Below are 19,366 nucleotides of genomic sequence, written 5' to 3'. Positions count from 1 at the left end.
ACACAATGGTGCTTCTCCAGTTGCCTCACATACATAATGTGAAAGTGAGATGGATCATGGCCTCACTTTCCAAACAACTAGACCCTTCTTCAAGCCCTTCTTCATGCACACTGCAGCTCCTGCTCCATAGTGAACAAGCTCCAATGATTCCTAGCCTTGCTCTTGAACACTTACTTATCTCAACAGAACTGAAGTAGACCACTGCCCCATGTGATGGCACATTTGTTGAGAGGTTCTGGTGCTGAATGCTCTCCTGAATGCTCTATATGCGTTATCTTAAACAGTGATTAACTTCACTACAATGGAATGCTATTCAGTTAAGTTCCTCTTGGGTTTTCTGTGCTATCGAGCCATCATCATGTCCATCTTTAGTGGACCCTTTATAATATCCCTCCTAGTGGCTATTGCAAAGAGTTAACATTTCCCTGGTGTCCACAGCCCACTCCCAACTTTGAAACCACCTTGCTTAATTTTTTTTGAAAGATAAAGGCCATTCACTGTAAGTTGCCTCAAAGGACCGCCCCCCTCACCCCTCAAATTTTCTGGATATCTTCATCTAACCTTTCTGTTTCTTCCCCAACCTAGAAGTTTTTCCTAAGGTCAACCCTCCTCTTAAGCCCTTGTTCCCACTTCCTCTTGCTTCCTCTATATAAGATCCTCCCCATTCACCTGTCCAAGAATGCCCCTTCCTTTAAGAACCTGTCTTCTGTCCCTCGAACCATTAACTTCTCTCTCCCATGGAGAAAATACTGAAGTTGACAGAACACTCCCTGCCTTTGCAGGAACAGTAAGACAGTTTTCCCTGCAGTCTGTAGGTCTCATTTCTCTGTATTCAGTTCTCAAAACTAAACAAGTCTCTCCAGCTGGGAGACCCAGGGCCACTTGAAACACGGCAGAACCCTTACAGAAAGCTAGAAATTTTGTGTAATATCTGGAAGTATTGCATTGCATTTGGTAGGTTAGGAAGAGGAAGCAAAATATCTTTACTGATCTCTGTCTCTTAGTGTCTTACAATTTGTTTGATTGCAGTCTTAACCATGGCAGAGAGGGAGCCCAATTGGGGTAACACTTCTCTCTCTCTCTCTCTCCCTGATCTCTCTCATCCAATCTACCACTAAGTCCTCAATATCTTCTGTTATTTGCAATTGCAATATCTGCTCACTTGTCTCTCTGGCTCCTGCCTTGCCCAGCGTCAATACATTCTCTACACTGCAATCAGAATGACCTTCCTGGAGCAAACGCCTGCTTAAAAACTTTCAGTGGCTTCTGAGTGCCTAAGAAACAAATCCAAGCTCCTTAGCCCATCATGACCTGGCCCCTGCCTGCCTTCCTTGTTTCTCCCTTCCCCTGTTCCATGCCAAGCTCCAGCAACGCCAACTAAGTGTTCACCAAATTCCTTAATTCTCTCTAGCTTCTGTGCCTTTGCTCTTCGCTCATTGCTCATTATTCTCCTCTACCTAGAAAAATCTCCTTCCTCAACTCTTCTATTTGTTCTTCAGGATGCTTCAAGGATCATCTTCCCACCAGTTCCAGGGGTCTTTTCTTCCCAGGTGTCCCAGGAGGTATGCAAGCATCCCTTTATCCAGGCACTTTTCATGTTGAACTGTTCTCATCTGATTCCTGTCTGTTTCACACATTGGACTATTAGCTCTTTATCAGGAACTGTATCTGATTTGCCTTTGTAGTCCCTCTGTTCAGCAGAGGGCCTGACACATGCACACATATAAATGTCTCTTGAACGAATAAATGAATAAATTATATTTTAAATGATAGAAATTGATATTTTTAACATTCAGTAGCTCAGTACTATTTATTTTCATGATGTTATATGATAGAGATGAATTTATACAAATTAAGGCCAAGAGGTAGATAGTATTAAACAGAAGTGGAGGATTCTGAATTAAATAAGACCTCCATATACTACTTCTACCATGGCTAACACTGTGAGGGTTAACTCTGTATCAAGAGCTATTCTACTTATTTTTTATGTATGGACTCACTTGACCCTCAAAAGAAGCCCCATGTTATAAATGGAGAAACCTCTGAACAGACTAATGTAACAACCTGTCCCTGAGCAGCTGAGCTGGGATTTAACCCTGGCAGGGCCAGTGGCTTCAACCACCACACTGCGCTGCCTGCTGGGTGACCCTAATTGTACAAAAAGTGGTAGGTGGGGCATCTGCCTCACTCATCTATGCACTTGCCTCAAATCTTCTTTCTTTTCCCCACTTTATCTTGTAAACTCACAACTTTAGATATATACTGAGTCACAAGCATCAAATGATATTTGAGAGTTTTTCTGGGTGGGCTTAAAAAACATGTATGTAGCCAACCCCTTGCCAGCTGCTACAAGGAAGTAACAATGTGGGACAGGTGGCAGGTTAAGTGTCAACTACAGGTGCTGTGTTTCCTTTAGAATTAATTTTCCTACCTCTTAAGGAGAGGGCTGTTTAAAGTTTTGATTCTTATTTGTGAGGTTGCAGGGTTCTTTTTAAGTTTATTTATTTATTTATAAAGTAATCTCTACACCCAAAGTAGTCTCGAACTCATGAACCCGAGATCAAGAGTCACGTGCTCTACTTACCGAGCCAGCCAGACACCACTGGTTGTGTGTATGTGTTTAATGACTTTCAAAGAAACACAACTCCTGAGTGAAACTGAACATTACAAAGATCCTGTAACACGCCTTTGCCATCATATAAGGCATTTGATAGCAAAGAAGTTAAAAAGATAAAAAGAAATGAGAGAAAGTGGGTGAGAGAGACTGGAGTCCGATTTTTTAAGCTAAAAGAAGGAATGTCTTTAAAAAGAGACTATATGTCTGGACAGGTAAAGTCAGGCAAATGTGAAAAGCTGAATAACTTTGCAACCTAAGTCTTAGAAATTTTTCTGCAGCAGATTTCAGAACAGAGATAAAAGGAGGAGAGGCCTGATTCAACTTAGAGCATTTAAATACTAGGTTTGTTTTTTGCTTGGTCTGTTTGATTTTATTTGATTTCATCTTCATTTCTGGTGCTTAGTGCTATATGTGCTGGGGTGGGGGGGGTGAGTGGTTCTGGGGCAGTGGCTGGTGTACAGGAACAAAAATGGGAAGAAAAGGGATTTTAGTTCCCTGGGGCTTAAACACAAGTTCCTACTGCTTCAAAAAGGTACCAAGTCACAAGAATTTCTCTACCCTATGGGCAAGCCACAGAAACACAAATGACAGTGGAAAGGGGGAAAGAGTAGGAAATAATTTGTCTTGAGCTATCCAAGAGGGAACTTGGTGGTGGTAGGGAAAATCAGCAAGACAGAGTCACCTTGAAAACTATGCCTCCAGCTCCAAGAGTTCCCATGATTTTTTGATTTGTAAACAGTGTTCTGCAGAATACATGAATATTTCCAGAACTTGTGACTAGTGATATTTTATTTTCTTCACCTCCAGTCCTTCGAATGTTCCTTTAATAATAATGGATTAGAGCTTATCTGCATCCTGGCCAGTTTTATAAAACCAAATAATTGCTGAGCTGGGAAGCAGGTTTATTTGCACTAAAAAAAATTTTTTTTAAAGAGAAATTCTGCCACCCTCTGGACAGAAACCCAAAGATCTATTTCTTAGAGACCACCATGGAATACCATTTTAAGCAACTGCCCCTGAAAATAAACGTTTAAAAATGAGGCAGGGAGGGAGAATCACAGATGTTTTGGATAGCATAGACATCACCTGTGGGGGGAAAAATCATTTAAAAACACTAAATTCCCTCTAAGGAATTTTTAACCAAAGAATAGGGTCTCAGAGCACATTAGAGAAAAATCCTCCAGTGTTTACCTTGTAATCTTTCCAAAATCACTTACAGCTTACATTTCTGCTTTCTAATCAGCACCCAAGTAAAGATTTCTCACACGATCTCAGCTGTGGCTGTTTTCATACACTTACCTTTTAAACTTTTATTGGTTTAAAAAAATCCATATTTACATTAAATATAAATATAAATATATAAATATAAATATATATATATATATATATATATATATATATATATATGTGCATTGGTTTTTAACTAGAACATGAGGGCAGAGTGGGATTTCACCCATAGCTGAGAGATATTAGCCATAAGAGCACAAACGGACAGCTTGTTTCTAAAGCTTTCCTGATCTCATCCACTGAGTATGGAGTACTTAATGTCATGTAAATGAAACTCTCAAAAATGCAGGGATGTGATAATTACCAGTACTAAAGCTGGGCAAATCAAAACACATGACATGCCATTTTTATAAATAACCAGAGAGAGGAAGTAGGAAGACACTGCGTACCGTACCTGGTTTTAACAACAGGGTTTAGATGCTTCTGGTCTTGGAGGACCTTGGCCAGCTGTTTTTGCAGAAATAAAACCTTCCCGTGGGCTTCTTTAATAAATGGGTGGTCGAGGAGATGTGTGACAGAAGGCCGCTTTTCAAAATCCTTAATAAGACACCTGTTTGCAAAAATCAACAAACAATTCAAAGTTCAATCTTAGATACCTGGTTCCCCTGTGAATATGAAAGAGAGGAGGCAAAAAAGCTCATTTATAAAACCTGATCACTAAACTTACACACCTCTTTATTCATACATACCAGAGGGTAAAAAAAATTATAATAATAATTCTCTGCTGGCCAAATTAATCAGTACATCAGAAATCTATTTTAGTTTGGGTATGTTGAAAACACAGTAAATTTTTGCCATCAATTGAATGTGAAGTACTCAAAACTTTGAAAAAATAGACCGATCAGACTGAATTTTCTATCTTTCACTACAGAAAAATGTTTACAATGGAGTCAAGTTGATTAGTCTATATATCTTGGAAACATATAAAATTATATACTGTCACTCAAATAAAATCCTAATATATGAAATGTCCACTATTTGATGGTAGGGAAAATGCATTCAGGAGTTTGCAAGGAAAGAAACTAATCATAAAGAAACCTTCACAAAGAAACTCTAACACCTTGATTTCTAATGTTTTCTGAAGCAGAAAAACCTCAGAACAGGAAGTGACTACAATATAATTCAGATGAACTGGAACGGAATTATGCAAACAGGGAACAAAAAGTCCATTGAAAATGGTAAAAACTGGGTTGCATTTAAACGCCTCTGTGGTTAATTGGTTAAAACCACACTGGTGTAACCACTTTCCGTTTCAGATTCAAATGCCCTTTTCAAAGAAAACAATGATTTAGTACATTTTGCTGTATGCCCTATGTTATCCAAGATGATTCTGATAAAAGGAAATTTCTAGTGAAATTGAATCTGATGAATACCCCTCCAATTACCATTGCATTTCCATTCTGAGTAGCTGCCCCTGATAGGAGAAAGAAATTTCAACAACTGCCCTTTTAAGCTATCCGTCTTTAGCTCAATTTGGAGGCTTAGGATAAATGCTATTCTGCCCACTCTGTAAAACAAATGTTTCCAGTTTTCCCAATAGTGACATACCAGCAACATCTAAAAGACAACATATTTTAAATAATGAAATGCACTCACAAAAGGTAAAAACAAACAACAGCCTCACCTTGAACATCTTTTCAAACATTTAAGCAGAGTTCTTAAAACAATCTTTAACTGCTGGATTTACAAAATGGCTTTAACCTTTGCAGTTTACATTTCAAGCCACTTCCACATCCCTCACCTCCTAGTCCGGAAAAGATAGTCAGTAAATTTCCCAATCAGTTTTAGAATTCATGCAAGGGATTTCCTATCTATTGGAAGTGGAGCTTTCAGTAGAAAAGCCAAAAGAACCTAGAGTGTCTCCATTCTGCTGCCTGCGCGACTATAAATACCACCCCCACCTTGTCATGGGAAGAAATCAATCATTTGACTTTCATGGGTTCAAGGGACTTTTGTATAATCTATTATTTTTCCTACCAAAAATAAAAGAAATCAGTGCACATTCTTAAAAAAATACTATGTTCACATCTTTATATTAGCAGTCTTCCCTGGATTCATGTATATTCATCTGTATATGTATATGTATCTACCGGAGAAAAATAAATGTGGTTTCCCTAAGCACCCAGAAAATAAAGAACCTCCTGGTAGTTGTATGGTGAGTAGTACAGGTGTAATGGCCCCGTCCTCTTGGCTTGAGGGATGGTATAGGAAAACTCTAAAACGCAAACAGTCAGTATCCTCTGAGAGTTCCTACTGCAGATGCACAGGGTGGCTTTACACACCCCCTACAGCCCCGGAGAACATGCATAGAATGGAATTCCAGGAATCAAGCTTGCCCAGTTATCTGGGGCAGGTCACACTACATCTTTCCTGCATTGAGCAAAAGTACTAGGGCAACCCTCAACTGCCTGTTGTCTAGTGCCAACACTTCAAATGAGTAAACTCGGGGCTGAGACTGAAGGTGGGAGCCATGTCCATTAATAGGAAATTCATAGCAGGGGCACCTGGGTGGCTCAGTCGTTAAGTGTCTGCCTTCAGCTCAGGTCATGATTCCAGGGTCCTGGGATCCAGCCCAGCATCGGACTCCCTGCTCAGCAGGGAGTCTGCTTTCCCCCTCCCACTCCCCCTGCTTGTGTTCCCTCTCTCCCTGTCTCTCTCTCTGCCAAATGAATAAATAAAATCTTTAGGGAAAAAAAAAAGAAAATTCATAGCAAGTGAATGTGAAATTGGGATGTAACTGCCTCTACTTTCCTCTACAGGATAGAGGCCTTGGGACAGTGTTCCAGATGAAGCCTAGAAATAAGGTCCTTCTGGTACTTCAATAATTACAGCTCTTTGGATAGGATTTGACAGAGGCCAAGAAACCCATACTCCAGTTTTATGAAAACAGGTCTCTACTGGAGTCTGGGTATGTAATTAAAGGTGTTATAACTTGTTTCATAATTTCAGCATCCAGTGGGGGAGAAAGGCTGCCAATAAGTGTGCCAGATCATTTGGTATTTTGGACAGGAGCTCACTCTATATCACAGGGGGAGTAAGACATGGCAACTAAATCATGAAGTGAGATAATAAGACAAGGAAGAAACTAACGAGTGAATCTGTTGTCTCTTGAAGATCCCCAAAATGAAGATAGTAGATATTCTACTCTGTGAAAGCAGTGATCAAAAGGATTTGTTAGTTCTCTCAGTAAGACCTGAGTGGGCTGAATGTCATATCATTGGATCAGCAAAACTGAAAATGAGTGTATATGGGAAGAATGCTAAACAGAGTTGTGACATATCCAGCTGCACTGGAGGATTTTTAGGAGAAGGGCATAAAGACCTTGAGGTATAGCCTTATTCTAAAACACTTCTGCATACTTTTTTCTCATGGGGAGCAAACAGCCAAACTGAAATGGAATTACTATTTTACTAATAGAGGATAGTACTACCTTAGGAAGAGATATGGCTGAAAGTCATGCATTATTAGACTCCAGGTCACTGGAATATCATTTCATTTGTTCAGCAAACATTTATTACACAGCCAGAATTAGCCAAAATAAATTAATTCATAAAGAATCAAGACCCTTTTTCTAGAGGATCTACAATCTAATTGGAAAGATGGAAGGACAAGAGGAACACAGGAAACAGCAAAAGCCAGTGTTTGCTTCTATATTCAGAATAAGAAATAATCACACAAAAGCATAGGGTTTTGGAGCTAAGGGGCTGAGATTTTCTATTCCTTTTTTTAAATTAATATATAATGCATTATTTGTTTCAGAGGTACAGGTCTGTGATTCATCGGTCTTATACAATACACAGTGCTCACCACAACACATACCCTCCCCAATGTCCATCACTCAGACAAGATTTTCTATTCTAACCCCAACTTTTCACGAGGTGAGGAAGTTCAGGCCAAGTCTCTGACTCCCATGGGAGAATCCTTCCTCCTCTGCACTGTATTGTTTAAAATGGCACAGATGGAACAGCACAGAACAGTGGGTGGGGCAGGGAGCTTCAGTCAGGGAAGCCTGAGTGGGGAAGGTGAGAAGTGAGTCAGGCTTGAGAGGAAGCTCCAGTCAGAGAAGCCTTAGTGGGGGGAGGTGAGAAGTGAGGCAGGAATGAGGGGAAGCTCCAGTCAGGGAAGCCTTAGTGGGGGAAGGTGAGAAGTGAGGCAGGCATGAGAGGATATTTTGGGACTAAACTGAACTCAGTTGGTGGAGAAGGGATAGAAGACATTTCAAAGTTGGGAAACTGGATGGGCCAGGCAAGAAGCCAGACTGGGCAAGACAGGAACTCAGAAGGCCACCAGAACATTCCCCTGTGCCTCCTAAGCTGCCTTCTTTGAAAGCTTAGCAATAAGTCTTTGCTTTAGTCCCTTTTCCAACTTTAACTAGGGTATATTCTTTATTGCTTAAGACTCCAAACTCATACTGTTTACATTTGTCAGCTTGTCATTTCTGTCTTATTCTCCTTCCAGGCAGGGATTTAGTGGATTAAGATAGAATCAACTGCTGGGGTCCATAAGAATACCTGACAGCCTCCATGTCCTTTATGAAAACATGACAGAATCTTCCAACCTGACTTGGAGAACAAACACTGAAAACTAAGGAGCCATAATATGCTTATTCATTTCAGGATTGGTTTTTAAACCAGGAACTGCAAATTCCAGATGCAGAATATTTTCTCCTAGCCAGGGATTGAGCAGTTTTTATAAGGGAAACGTGAGGTGAGCTGGGTGAAACACTAGACACGTAACACATCCCACTGAAAAATGAAACTAGCGTTGCGGTCAAAAAGGTTTGGGAAACATTGGTGATCGTCTAACCAAGTAAATCTGGAGTTTTATAATGTACATGAGCATATTAAATGTTCTTAGAATTTCTGGGGTAAAGAAAACAGCTTGATCTTTCCAAACTGACTTGTCCACTAGCTCTTTTTTGTGTCAATGAAACCACGGCCCTGCAAATGACATCCCTGTTGTGAGAAATCAGTACTAGACCCTCACAATGGGTGGCAGAGTCCTCATCCCAGCTGACTGAGGGGAGACAAAGCCCCTGATTATCAACAGCACATTTGAGACACCTGTAGGCTGCTGTTTCTGTAGAAGTCAGTGTCTCAAGATGAGGAAATACATTCCCCAAGTGCAGTTCTTCCGAGAGTCCTTAACCCTGGAAAAAATTAACAAGGGTTAGATTTAGGGATACCACTTTCTTCCAAAATCATAAGTAATTCTTTCACTCCCAGATGGTTTTTAATCATTTTTAAAAATCTGGATTTAGGTGTAGTTATCTCTGTGTAAGAAAATTAAAAAATTTAAAACTACCATGAGATATATTTCTTGGATTTATAAGGCCATAGTGGGTGGTTTGAATAGGATAGAAAAGTCCACCAGAAGCAAATTCTAGTCTTGAAGGAAATAAATCCATTATCTAATTTGAAATTCTAGTACCTTCCATCATACTTTCTTGGCTGAAGATTAATTCTCAGCATTCATTAGTGTCACCACATTAAACACAGGTTGTTGCAGCCATTTGCTGTGATCTCCCGGCCTAGCTTCTGCCAGAGACAGGCAAAAAGAAGACATTTCTTAGCAAAAAACAAGGTCGGGCTTGTGCATTGCACTCTGGAGCCGGCACAGCCTGTGTTCTTTCCATTCCCAAACGAAAACCCTGTCGAGACACAGCTGCCTTGTCACTGCAAACTGCCATTTCATAACCAAAAAATCATATGCCTGCAAGAGGAAACTATTTATCAAGAGTCACGGGCAGATGTTTAAATGAATAAAACACACTTGATAAAGAGCAGCTGAAAAGTCAAAAACTAAAAATACTGGTGAACTGGGTGAGAAAAGCAGGAGGGTAAGCAATATTATTCCATGCAAAACTAGATCAAAAATTGGGATTTATGTCTCTTCGCATTTCTTTTTTAATATTCTGTATTTTATACTTTCTGCTGTTTTCTTGTGGGTTTAGACTGTGAAGTGTTTGCATTGGTACAGAATATCTAAACATTTTTGATCTGAGCAAACATTTGCCTGCCCCGTGATGCATCATGCTGCCCTGCGGTTCCTATCATCCTCAGACAGAAGCCTGAGTGACAAAGAGGCCTCTGCATCAAAAGGAGAAAATCCTCTAGGGGATATACTAATTATAGGTTAAATACTGGAGCCCATGGTGCTCTGTCTTGGAAGGAAATTTCCATTCTGGAAGACAGGACTATGACAAACACAGGCATTCTCCCAAGATGACTAATGCCTCAAAAGAAGGCAGGCTAAGAAACTTGACGATGCATATGTTATTTTAGTGAAACATCACCTCTCCATTTGTTGGAATATTTAACTGCATTTCAGTTTTCATGAAGTTGACAAATATCGCACGTGGTAGGTTTTAAAGTCTTGGTGGCAAGACTGGAATGGCACGTTAACTTCACACCTGGGGTAAGAAAGTGGGCTCCTAACCTGAAACAGGTTAAGTGGGAACCAGAATTGTCTTCACTTTAGTCAGTGAGGGAGGTCTGTGGCTATTAATCCGAGAAAAATAGTATTTGCTTAAAGGAAAAAAGCCCTGAGAAGGTAGGACAGAGGGTTTTAGAACAGGAAGCTTTTGAGATGGGTAACAGGTACAGATTATGCGTGGCAAAGTCAGAGGGAGACAGCAGGCTACAGGACAACAGGGCAGCTGCCACCTTGCCTGAGATACTGGGGCAAGGAGAGCCCAGATGCAGGCTTAGAAAGTCAGCAAGTCAGCCCAAGCTTCAGACAAAGCAAGCAGCACCAAAGGTCCAGAGTGAGCTCAGGAGAACCCAGGAAGGAAACAGAAGGGGAAAAACATTGCATTTCCTGGAACCTGAGGCTAAAGACAGAGAAGAAACAACTTGAAGAAACAACTTTTCTCACCCAGAGAAAGCTCAAAGGCTACCAGAGAAAAAGCGTAGGGTGGTTGGAAGCCAAAACACAGAATCCTCAAGTACTGCTTATCTGGGGGACTAGCTGGGAGTCACAACTGGGAGGGACGGAGGGAGGACAATATATACTATGGACAGTGGGCAGAATTAGTCTAAGAGGAGGAAAAAGGAGTAAAAGTGCCAAGAAAAGAGGTAAAGTGAGGAGAAGAGCCAAGTGGAACCAGGCCAAAGCCAAAGATCAAGTCTAGATGGAGTTCAGGGCACACAAAGAAGCCAATGGAATGTGTGACAGCAGAAGTGGTGGTTTAATTATAGTCATTACTGACGTTCCTTCTGTTTAATCTGTGCTTCTGAAGTATCATGTGGCAGCTGCAGAAGAGCAGGATGAGCATGAGCTCCACTGGACAGGCCATTAGCCAAGGAAGATCCCAATACTTGTGTCCTACAACTAAGGCAGTCTTAAGAACCGGAACCAATGGCCCCAAGTCGCCACCTTCTTGCTCTTGTTTTGTTTCATTCTTCCTTGGGTGGGAAAAGCACTTTGCAATTAAATATTTTTCCAGGCAACTCCAGCCACGTAGTTCAGTCAGGGTGCTTCCAAAAAAATGGACTGTTACATCACTGCACAGCCCAGTGACTAGTTTATTGGACTCTTAATCTGTTCAAATCCCACCCTCTGCTTCAAAGGGTTGGGAAAGGCATCTCTGGGTGATGGGGATCCTGGGACGGCTCTACCTTTCAGGCTGCAGTGCTGCCAGTTCTTAAGGGTCTGGGTATTCGCTGCTCCTGCAGGTGCTACTGAGTCTCCCCTACAGCAGCCACACCACTGCCTTTGGGGCCTCTGTGAGGGGCTGAGGTTGGCCACAGGGCAGCCCTAGACACAGCCAGCAAACCAGGCACAGGCTTTCATTTCCTTTAAAGGGCTTTGCTTCAGGTGAAAATTAAAGAAATATTTGCTTGAAGCACTCCAGGAAGATGAGGAGTAATCAAAGAGGGAAGTGATGGCTGAATTCAGAAGGAAGTGTTTTTATGGAAAATGTGGGTGAGTCAGGGCAAAATAATCTATGTGTTGGCAAGTCCATTTAAAAAGATATTAATCTTTATGTTTATTATTACTATAATATACATTCACACAGCAGATGATATATATAGTTACATATTAAATATTATCAATCTTAAATATTTAAAATAGTATGTTGATTTATTTAAATAATGATGACCTTAATCTCCAAACCCATTATTCTCCCAAGCATGGCATACGTACTCACTCATTTTAAAAAAATGTTTGGTGCCTAGTGTTGAGGCGGTAACATACAAAGGCCAAAAGCCAGACATGGAGGTCAAACTTAACTGTACTTCTTCTTTTTTTTTTTTTTTTTAAAGATTTTTATTTATTTATTTGACAGAGATAGAGACAGCCAGCGAGAGAGGGAACACAAGCAGGGGGAGTGGGAGAGGAAGAAGCAGGCTCCCAGCAGAGGAGCCTGATGTGGGGCTTGATCCCGTAACGCTGGGATCACGCCCTGAGCCGAAGGCAGACGCTTAACCGCTGTGCCACCCAGGCGCCCCCAAACTTAACTGTACTTCTTATGGATATGTGTTGATAAGCAAGTTAATCAAATGCTCTGAGCCTCAGTGTCTTCATCTGTAAAGCAGTAATAATGTCATCACGGGGAGTAAATGAGATAATCCATGGACAGCACCTAGCACACAGTGAGCATTCAATAAACGCCAGCTATACATGCCAGCCACTGGGGTGCTGGGGATACAGTAAGTCAATCACTGGGGAAGACAGCCACGCATGCCCAATTCCAAGCAGCATTAAGTGCTATAAAAATAAATATTTATGTGCAATGGCTCCTTGAGTTATACTTGAATACTGTGTCCATAAATTAGCTACTTTTTTTCATTGCAATTCCCACCACTGTAGACAAAACTCTTGTCTGATACATGTCCTGATCAGAACTTACAAAGTTCTGGGGGAAGAGGGGACTTTGAGGGTCTGACAATTCAGCAAAAGTAAAGAACTCTGGCATTTTCAAGTTCAAGCCCTTAGGCACTCTTGTTTTTGAATGTCTGGCTAATTTCTTTGATTCAAAAATCAATTTCCATTTTGACAAACAGTTATGGTCTGCTTCTTAGTCCAGGCTTAAATGCTGGGGGATATATGAATTCTAATCCTTCCCTTGATCCTATTTGCTACCCTGCCCAGAATTAAATCCATAAATCCCATTTGTATGCATTTTTTCCCTACAAGGGGAAGCAATGGACAGTACCTAGCCATCCCCTATGAGAAATGAACAATCAGTTCTATAGTGCATGACTATTACAAGTTCAGGACTACCCAGGACTGGAGTGGAAGAGTGCAAAACAAACGAAAGATATTATACGCCTCCATAAGAAATGTATCTTCCATGGTAATACCAAACTCACATATATGAAATATTTAGTGAATGAGGTGGAATTGAACTCACTGATTCATTCACACTTACTAGGTATTTACTGTGAATGGTGCTCCACCAAGTGCTCATGGGGAAAAGATGCCTAGGTGCTAGTTTTTATGGAATTTATAAACAAGTAGTAAAATAGACATGAATATAAATAGTAATAGTTAAAGGCTGAGAAGTATAAGCACTAGAGTAGCTCAAACAAAGTAAACAACTCTAGCTAGAAGAACAAGTGTTTCACATGAGAAATGACTCTTGGGGCTTTAAGGTGAAAGGGATACTGACAGAAGCATAGGAGAGGGGCATTCCCAGTGGATGGTACAGTAGGAATAAGCCCACTGGTAAAATGCACGTCTCATGTGGGAACAAAGTAGAACAGAATAATGCAGTTATAATAGAGATGGGGGGTGAGAATCTGGCCAGGAACATCTTATCCAGACCCTAGAAGGCCATGCTGGTAAACTTAGGTATTCTTTCTTAGCCACACTGAACTGGCTTTTTTGAGCAGGGAGATAACACAATTAGATCTTTGCTTTAGAAAATGAACAGGAACCACATTATAGAGTAAATCAGAGGGAGGAAAAGAGGGGAGCCCTTTAGGAAGCATTCAGTCTGAATTAAGGAAATGGGAAGGGAAAAGTGTTGACTGTATCTGTGAAACTTAAAGACAAGTCAGGAATGTACGAAGAAAAAAGAAGGGGCCACTGGTGGAATCTTCGGCCAACTTAAATTTAAATTTACAGGATGTACCTGTAGCTAAACCTTGATGAACATAATAATGAAGGTAAACTTCATTGCCCAAATGTAATCTCTCTTAGAGCAACCCAGATCTTTACATTACTGATTGAATGGTCTCTTTTTACTTTTCATTCTACTCAACCTCTCTGTCCCAGCTGTAACTGATAGCCACTGTTGACCTGCCCCACCGACTCGAAACATTCTCTTTCTGTGTCTGAAGTGATGCCACAGCTCTTAACCATTCTCTTACTTCTCTGACCACTCTTGCTCATTTATCTTCACTACCACATAGAATAAGATGACAAGGGAGAGGAGACAGGGTATGCAAAGACAAGGCAATGACAAAAAGGAACAGAAATAAAATGACAGCATGTTTGCCCACAGGCTTGGAATTTGCTGAACAAACAGACTTTGCCCAGTGGATCAAATAAACTGAACTAGGTAATATGGAGAGGATTTGCATCCTTTGGAGATGGACATCCTTCTTCTTCTAGATTCACAATCTCAGGCAAGTCTGCAGATTCTGCAGAAAACAAGTGGGCTTAACTACTATGTGTGTGTCCAACACTAAGTGAAAATTAAAACTGTAAGAAAACCAGCAAAAGCTATTCCATAAAATTTATAGTTCATTAATTATTGCAAATGATTTTTATAATAGCTTTAATGTGATTTAATTCATATACCATAGTTTACCCTTTTAAAGCATACAACTAAAAAAGTTTTAGTATATTCATACGGTTGTATAACCATTGTCATAAACAATTTTCTGAATATTTTGATCACTCCCAAAAGAAACTCTGTATCCATTAGTAGTCACTCGCCATTTCTCCTCAACCTCCTCAGGCAACTACCAATCTACTTTCTGTTTCTGTGGATTTGCCGCGTCAGGATATTTCATGAGATATATGTGGTCTTTTGTGACTGGCTTCATTCACTTAGCATAATGCTTTCAAAGTTCATCCATGTTGCAGCATGTACCAATACTGCATCCTGTTGTTTACTAAATAATGCTCCATTCTATGGATATACCACATTTTGTTTATCCTTTCATCAGCTAATGGGCATTTGGGTTAATTCCACTTTTAAGCTATTATGAATAAGGCTGCTATGATCATTTGTATACATGTTTTTATGAGGCCATATGTTTTCATTTCTCCTGGGTATATATCTCTAGGAGTAGAATTACTGGATCATATGGTAACTTTATGTTTAACCTTTTGAGGAACTACAAGACTGTTTTTTAAAGTGGTTGCATCATTTTACATTCCCACCATCAGTGCATACAATTGATTTTTAAAACTTCTTCTTGTTCTAGAAATAATTTAAGGCATCCTACAACAACACATGCTTAAAGTATGTGCAATAACACAAGATAAAAAATAATTACAAGCAGAAGAGAAAAATGAAATAAAGGGGAAATTAAGGAACAAAATTAGAAATTAGAGTACCAAATAAATTACTTTGGTAGAGGTGGCCACAAAGTTGGCTCTGGGCTCTCTAGCAGCCAACATGAATGGGAAAATGCAATCTATTCTATATATACATATATTTTTAAAGATTTTATTTATTTATTTATTTGAGAGAGAGAGCATGCAGGAGCAGGGAGAGGGGCAGAGAGGGAGGGAAAGGGACAAGCAGACTCTGCTGAGCCTGGAACCTGATGTGGTGCTCCATCTCACCACCCTGAGATCAAGATCCAAGCTGAAAGCAAGCCAAAATTGAGAGTCGGACGCCCAACCGACTGAGCCACCCAGGAGTCCCTGTTCTGTATTTCCTAAAATCCATGACACAAAAACAGACTAGCTGCTTGTAGAGCTACGAAGAGATGATGATGATGATGATGATGATGATGATGATGATTGGCAAGGAGACAAGAGATATAGTTTTCCTGGGTTTTCATAGAAATGACTCTATATAACGTAATGAATACTATTTCCCTCAAGTAAACATGGCCATGAGTTTCATACAGCTCTTTCTTATAACATTCTTCAATCCCAACTGAGGTCTTCTATCAAAGAACTATTTAAAAAAAAAAATACTCCCTGGGTGGCCAATGCAAGGAGGCACAGAGCTCTCTGATCTTAATTCAGAGCTAAATCTACCAGCAACTTGGTAAATTTTTAGTCAGGTCCCTTGATTCTTAAAATGCTGAATGTGGTGCCCAGATGCTGGCATCCATCAAGGAAAGGAACGCAGGGTGACAAGCTACCATGTACAGTTGACCTCTGAACAACATGGGTTTCAACTCCACAGGTCCACTTATATGTGGATTTTTTTCAATAAATACAGTGTAATACTATATGTGTTACATATATTTCTCTTCCTTATATTTTAATAACATGTTTTCTCTAGCTTTATTGTAAGAATACAGTATATAATACATATAACATGAAATATGTGTTAATCGACTGTTTATGTTAACAGTAAGGTTTCTAGTCAACAGTAGGTTATTAATAAAGTTTTGGAGTATCAAAAGTTATATGCAGATTTTCAACTGTGTGGGGAGTTGGTGCCTCCAACTCCCACATTGTTCAAAGATCAACTGAACTATTCATTGCAAAGAATGGAAAGAAAATTGCAGAAAAATTTAGCCCATGAATGAAAAGCAACTCAAAGGAGGAAGCAATTTAATCCCACAGATGGGGTATGGGAGAGGGCAAGAAGAGGATTAAAGTATTGCACAAGTGGGCATGGAAACAACAGGACCAACAAATTTGCTTTTTAAATAATGACAATAATGGTTCCAACTAAGATTTCAAGCCATAGTACATGGTGGAGGTAGAGATAGGAGGAAGATTAGATTGAGAGCAACAATAATGGCCCAGAGTTTCAATGGTCTGGCTGACACTGTGTCTGCCCACATTTAGCACACTTCCCTTAATGTGTGCTTTTTTGGTAAACACTTACATAGACTCAACACTGGCTGATTGCCAATTATATGAATATTATTGATGTATGAAATCAAATTGGGGAAAATAAACTAGATCAGGTTTTCATTAATAACCTAACCACTACGGAAAATCCTGAAGAAAATATTGTCAGATAATAAGCAGCTGTAAATGTCATGCAAATCAGGATTTTGCACAGTTACTGACAGCCTTGGTTTATGTGCCTGAGAACACAAACCATCACCATGCCTGTCACCTGCCATTTCTCTGCCCAACTTCTGAGCAAAAAAACTTCCAAGGGCAATGAACTGCAAGACCTAAATGATTGCTTCTGTTGCACTTTGGAGAGACAGTTCTTCCCAAGGAAGTGGCCACCCAAGGAAGCCAGTTAGTGCTAAGCCTCTGTGCTTTTAGGCCAAGAAATGAACACTTCACCCCCTGGGGATGCCAACCCAGTGCCTTGTTCATGCACTAAATTTTTGTAAGATAAAATATTTTTCTTTTTTAGGCAAGGGAATGAGTAAAGACACCAACTACCAAAGAGAGCCTGGGGAGTCCTTAACACTTTTCTATTAACATGAAGGAGCAGAACAGCCCATCTATTACATCAAAGCCTCATCAGAGACCCTAATCCTTTCTAAAAGGAACTCTCAGGCAGCCAAGCCTTTAATTTGCTGAATAACAGCCCCCCCCATTAACCCTTGCAAAGCAAAGCACAGACGCTGCAGGCAACAAATGTTCCCAAGGGTTGAGAAAGGAGGGGGTGGGGGTTGGGATGGCTCCTGCTCCCACTGTTAGTGAACTAACTCTATGCATAGGTTTCTAAATGGTTAGTTTTCTGTTTTCCTTTTCCATTTTCCCTGTTCACTCTCTCTCCTGGGAATATGCTACTTCCCTGCTCTAGGACTACCATGTGTTCTCAGCTTTAAGCCACTGTAACTCAGTGACATGAATAGTTGGGTGATGTGGAATGACTTGTGTTGCCAAATATACTCATAGTTATAAATCAGTAACATGAAAGGCCCTTTCAGTACCATTTACCAACTACCCCACCCTGTGACAAGCCACCTGTGCCCTAGGGAAAAAAGAAAAAAGAACAAGACACAGAAAGAGAACAAAAGAGAGGAGAGGAAAGAGGAGAGAAGAGGAAAAAGGAAAGGAAAGGAAAGAGGAAAGAGGAAAGGAAAGGGGAAAGGGGAAAGGAAAAAGGAAAGGAAAGAAAAGGAAAAGAAAGGGGGAAGAAAGGAAAGGAAAGGAGAAAAGAGAAAAGAAAAATGAAAAAAGAAAGAAGAATAGGACTAGGGACCCACAATTAGAAGGAAGGGAAAAGAAAAAAGGAAGAGAGGGAATAATGTCAGTTCAGGCATTTCCCCTATCTGTTCTAATTAAATAGATGTCTGGTGTTACCAAAAAAAAAAAAAAAAAGGTGGATAATCCTCCTTGTGGGATCCTACTGCTGGAAGAAGACAACTGTATACTATGTTGCCAAGGACAGGTAACAAGTTAGATGGGTCCTGGGTGTCACAGTAGTGTATATTAATAAATCACATACATATTGGACTTCCTGCTCATTATATCAGATAATGAGATGAATGATTGAATGTATGACACAGTGGTCAATTATCATGTGGGGGATATAAATTCTATTGTGCTGAGGACATTTATCTCTGTATTGATCTGGCTTTGCAAGCAAGGATCATAAATTACTAGCCTTCCATAACTGTATGATAAATACTCTAATAACAAAATGTCACCAACTCCTGTTTTCCCAATAAATTTCCATATGGTTTCAGTTAGAGAAGCAAAATGCAGAGAATGTTTTTCTTAACTTTTATTTTATTGTCAAAAATTACATGCAGAATGAAGACCATAGAGAAAAGCCTGTCTATCCCAAATAATGGTGTGCTGGAGCCAGCATACACAAGTTCCCTAGATATTATTGTTACATTTTCAGGAATTTTGTGATCTGATTGATGTTACATTGGTAGCCTGAAATTGGCCATGGTCGGGGTATTTACACCACAAAATTAGTAAATGATATGAATCAGCCCCCTGGCCCCAGTCAGCCAGTTGTTAAACATCACTGTTCATGGACTAGAGATCTTGGGGAAAACTGCCTGCCTGATAATTCAAAAGCACTATGATATCAGTACAAATTTCTTTTTATCACCTTTCCCCTCTAATTTTTTTTTCTCATTTCCTACCTTCTGTTGGATCGATAAAGTTTTCTGTTAGATCCTTTTTTCCTTCTGTTGGTTTAGAAACTAGACATGATTTTCCTTTAGTTTTAGTCATTACCCTGCACGTTTAAAATATTTGCTTAACTGTAAACTTTCCTGTAGTTCTATCCTCTTCTTAACCATCAACTGAACACTGCCCCCTCCCTGAATGATTGTTTAGATTTCATCCCAAATCATTTTCCTTCTTATAGCTAAAAGTTACTTATTTTACCCTTTCAGACTGTTCTATGAAATTATTTCATTTCAAATGAATTTATGCTTCATT

General features: G+C 40.0%; 1 protein-coding gene across 2 annotated transcripts in view; it reads right to left on the bottom strand.

The window, feature by feature from the left end:
- Positions 1 to 19,366, bottom strand: part of MYO3B (myosin IIIB) — a 367,772-nt gene that overhangs the window by 226,057 nt on the left and 122,349 nt on the right. For both annotated transcript variants that reach the window (XM_044380159.3, XM_057318508.1), the window contains exon 8: positions 4,299 to 4,454. In XM_044380159.3, coding sequence (XP_044236094.3) covers positions 4,299 to 4,454 — 156 coding nt within the window. The remainder of the gene's footprint in view (positions 1 to 4,298; positions 4,455 to 19,366) is intronic.

The sequence above is a fragment of the Ursus arctos genome, unplaced genomic scaffold (genome assembly GCF_023065955.2).
Source record: "Ursus arctos isolate Adak ecotype North America unplaced genomic scaffold, UrsArc2.0 scaffold_1, whole genome shotgun sequence".
NCBI lineage: Eukaryota > Metazoa > Chordata > Mammalia > Carnivora > Ursidae > Ursus > Ursus arctos.
This window is presented reverse-complemented; position numbering and strand designations above follow the sequence as displayed.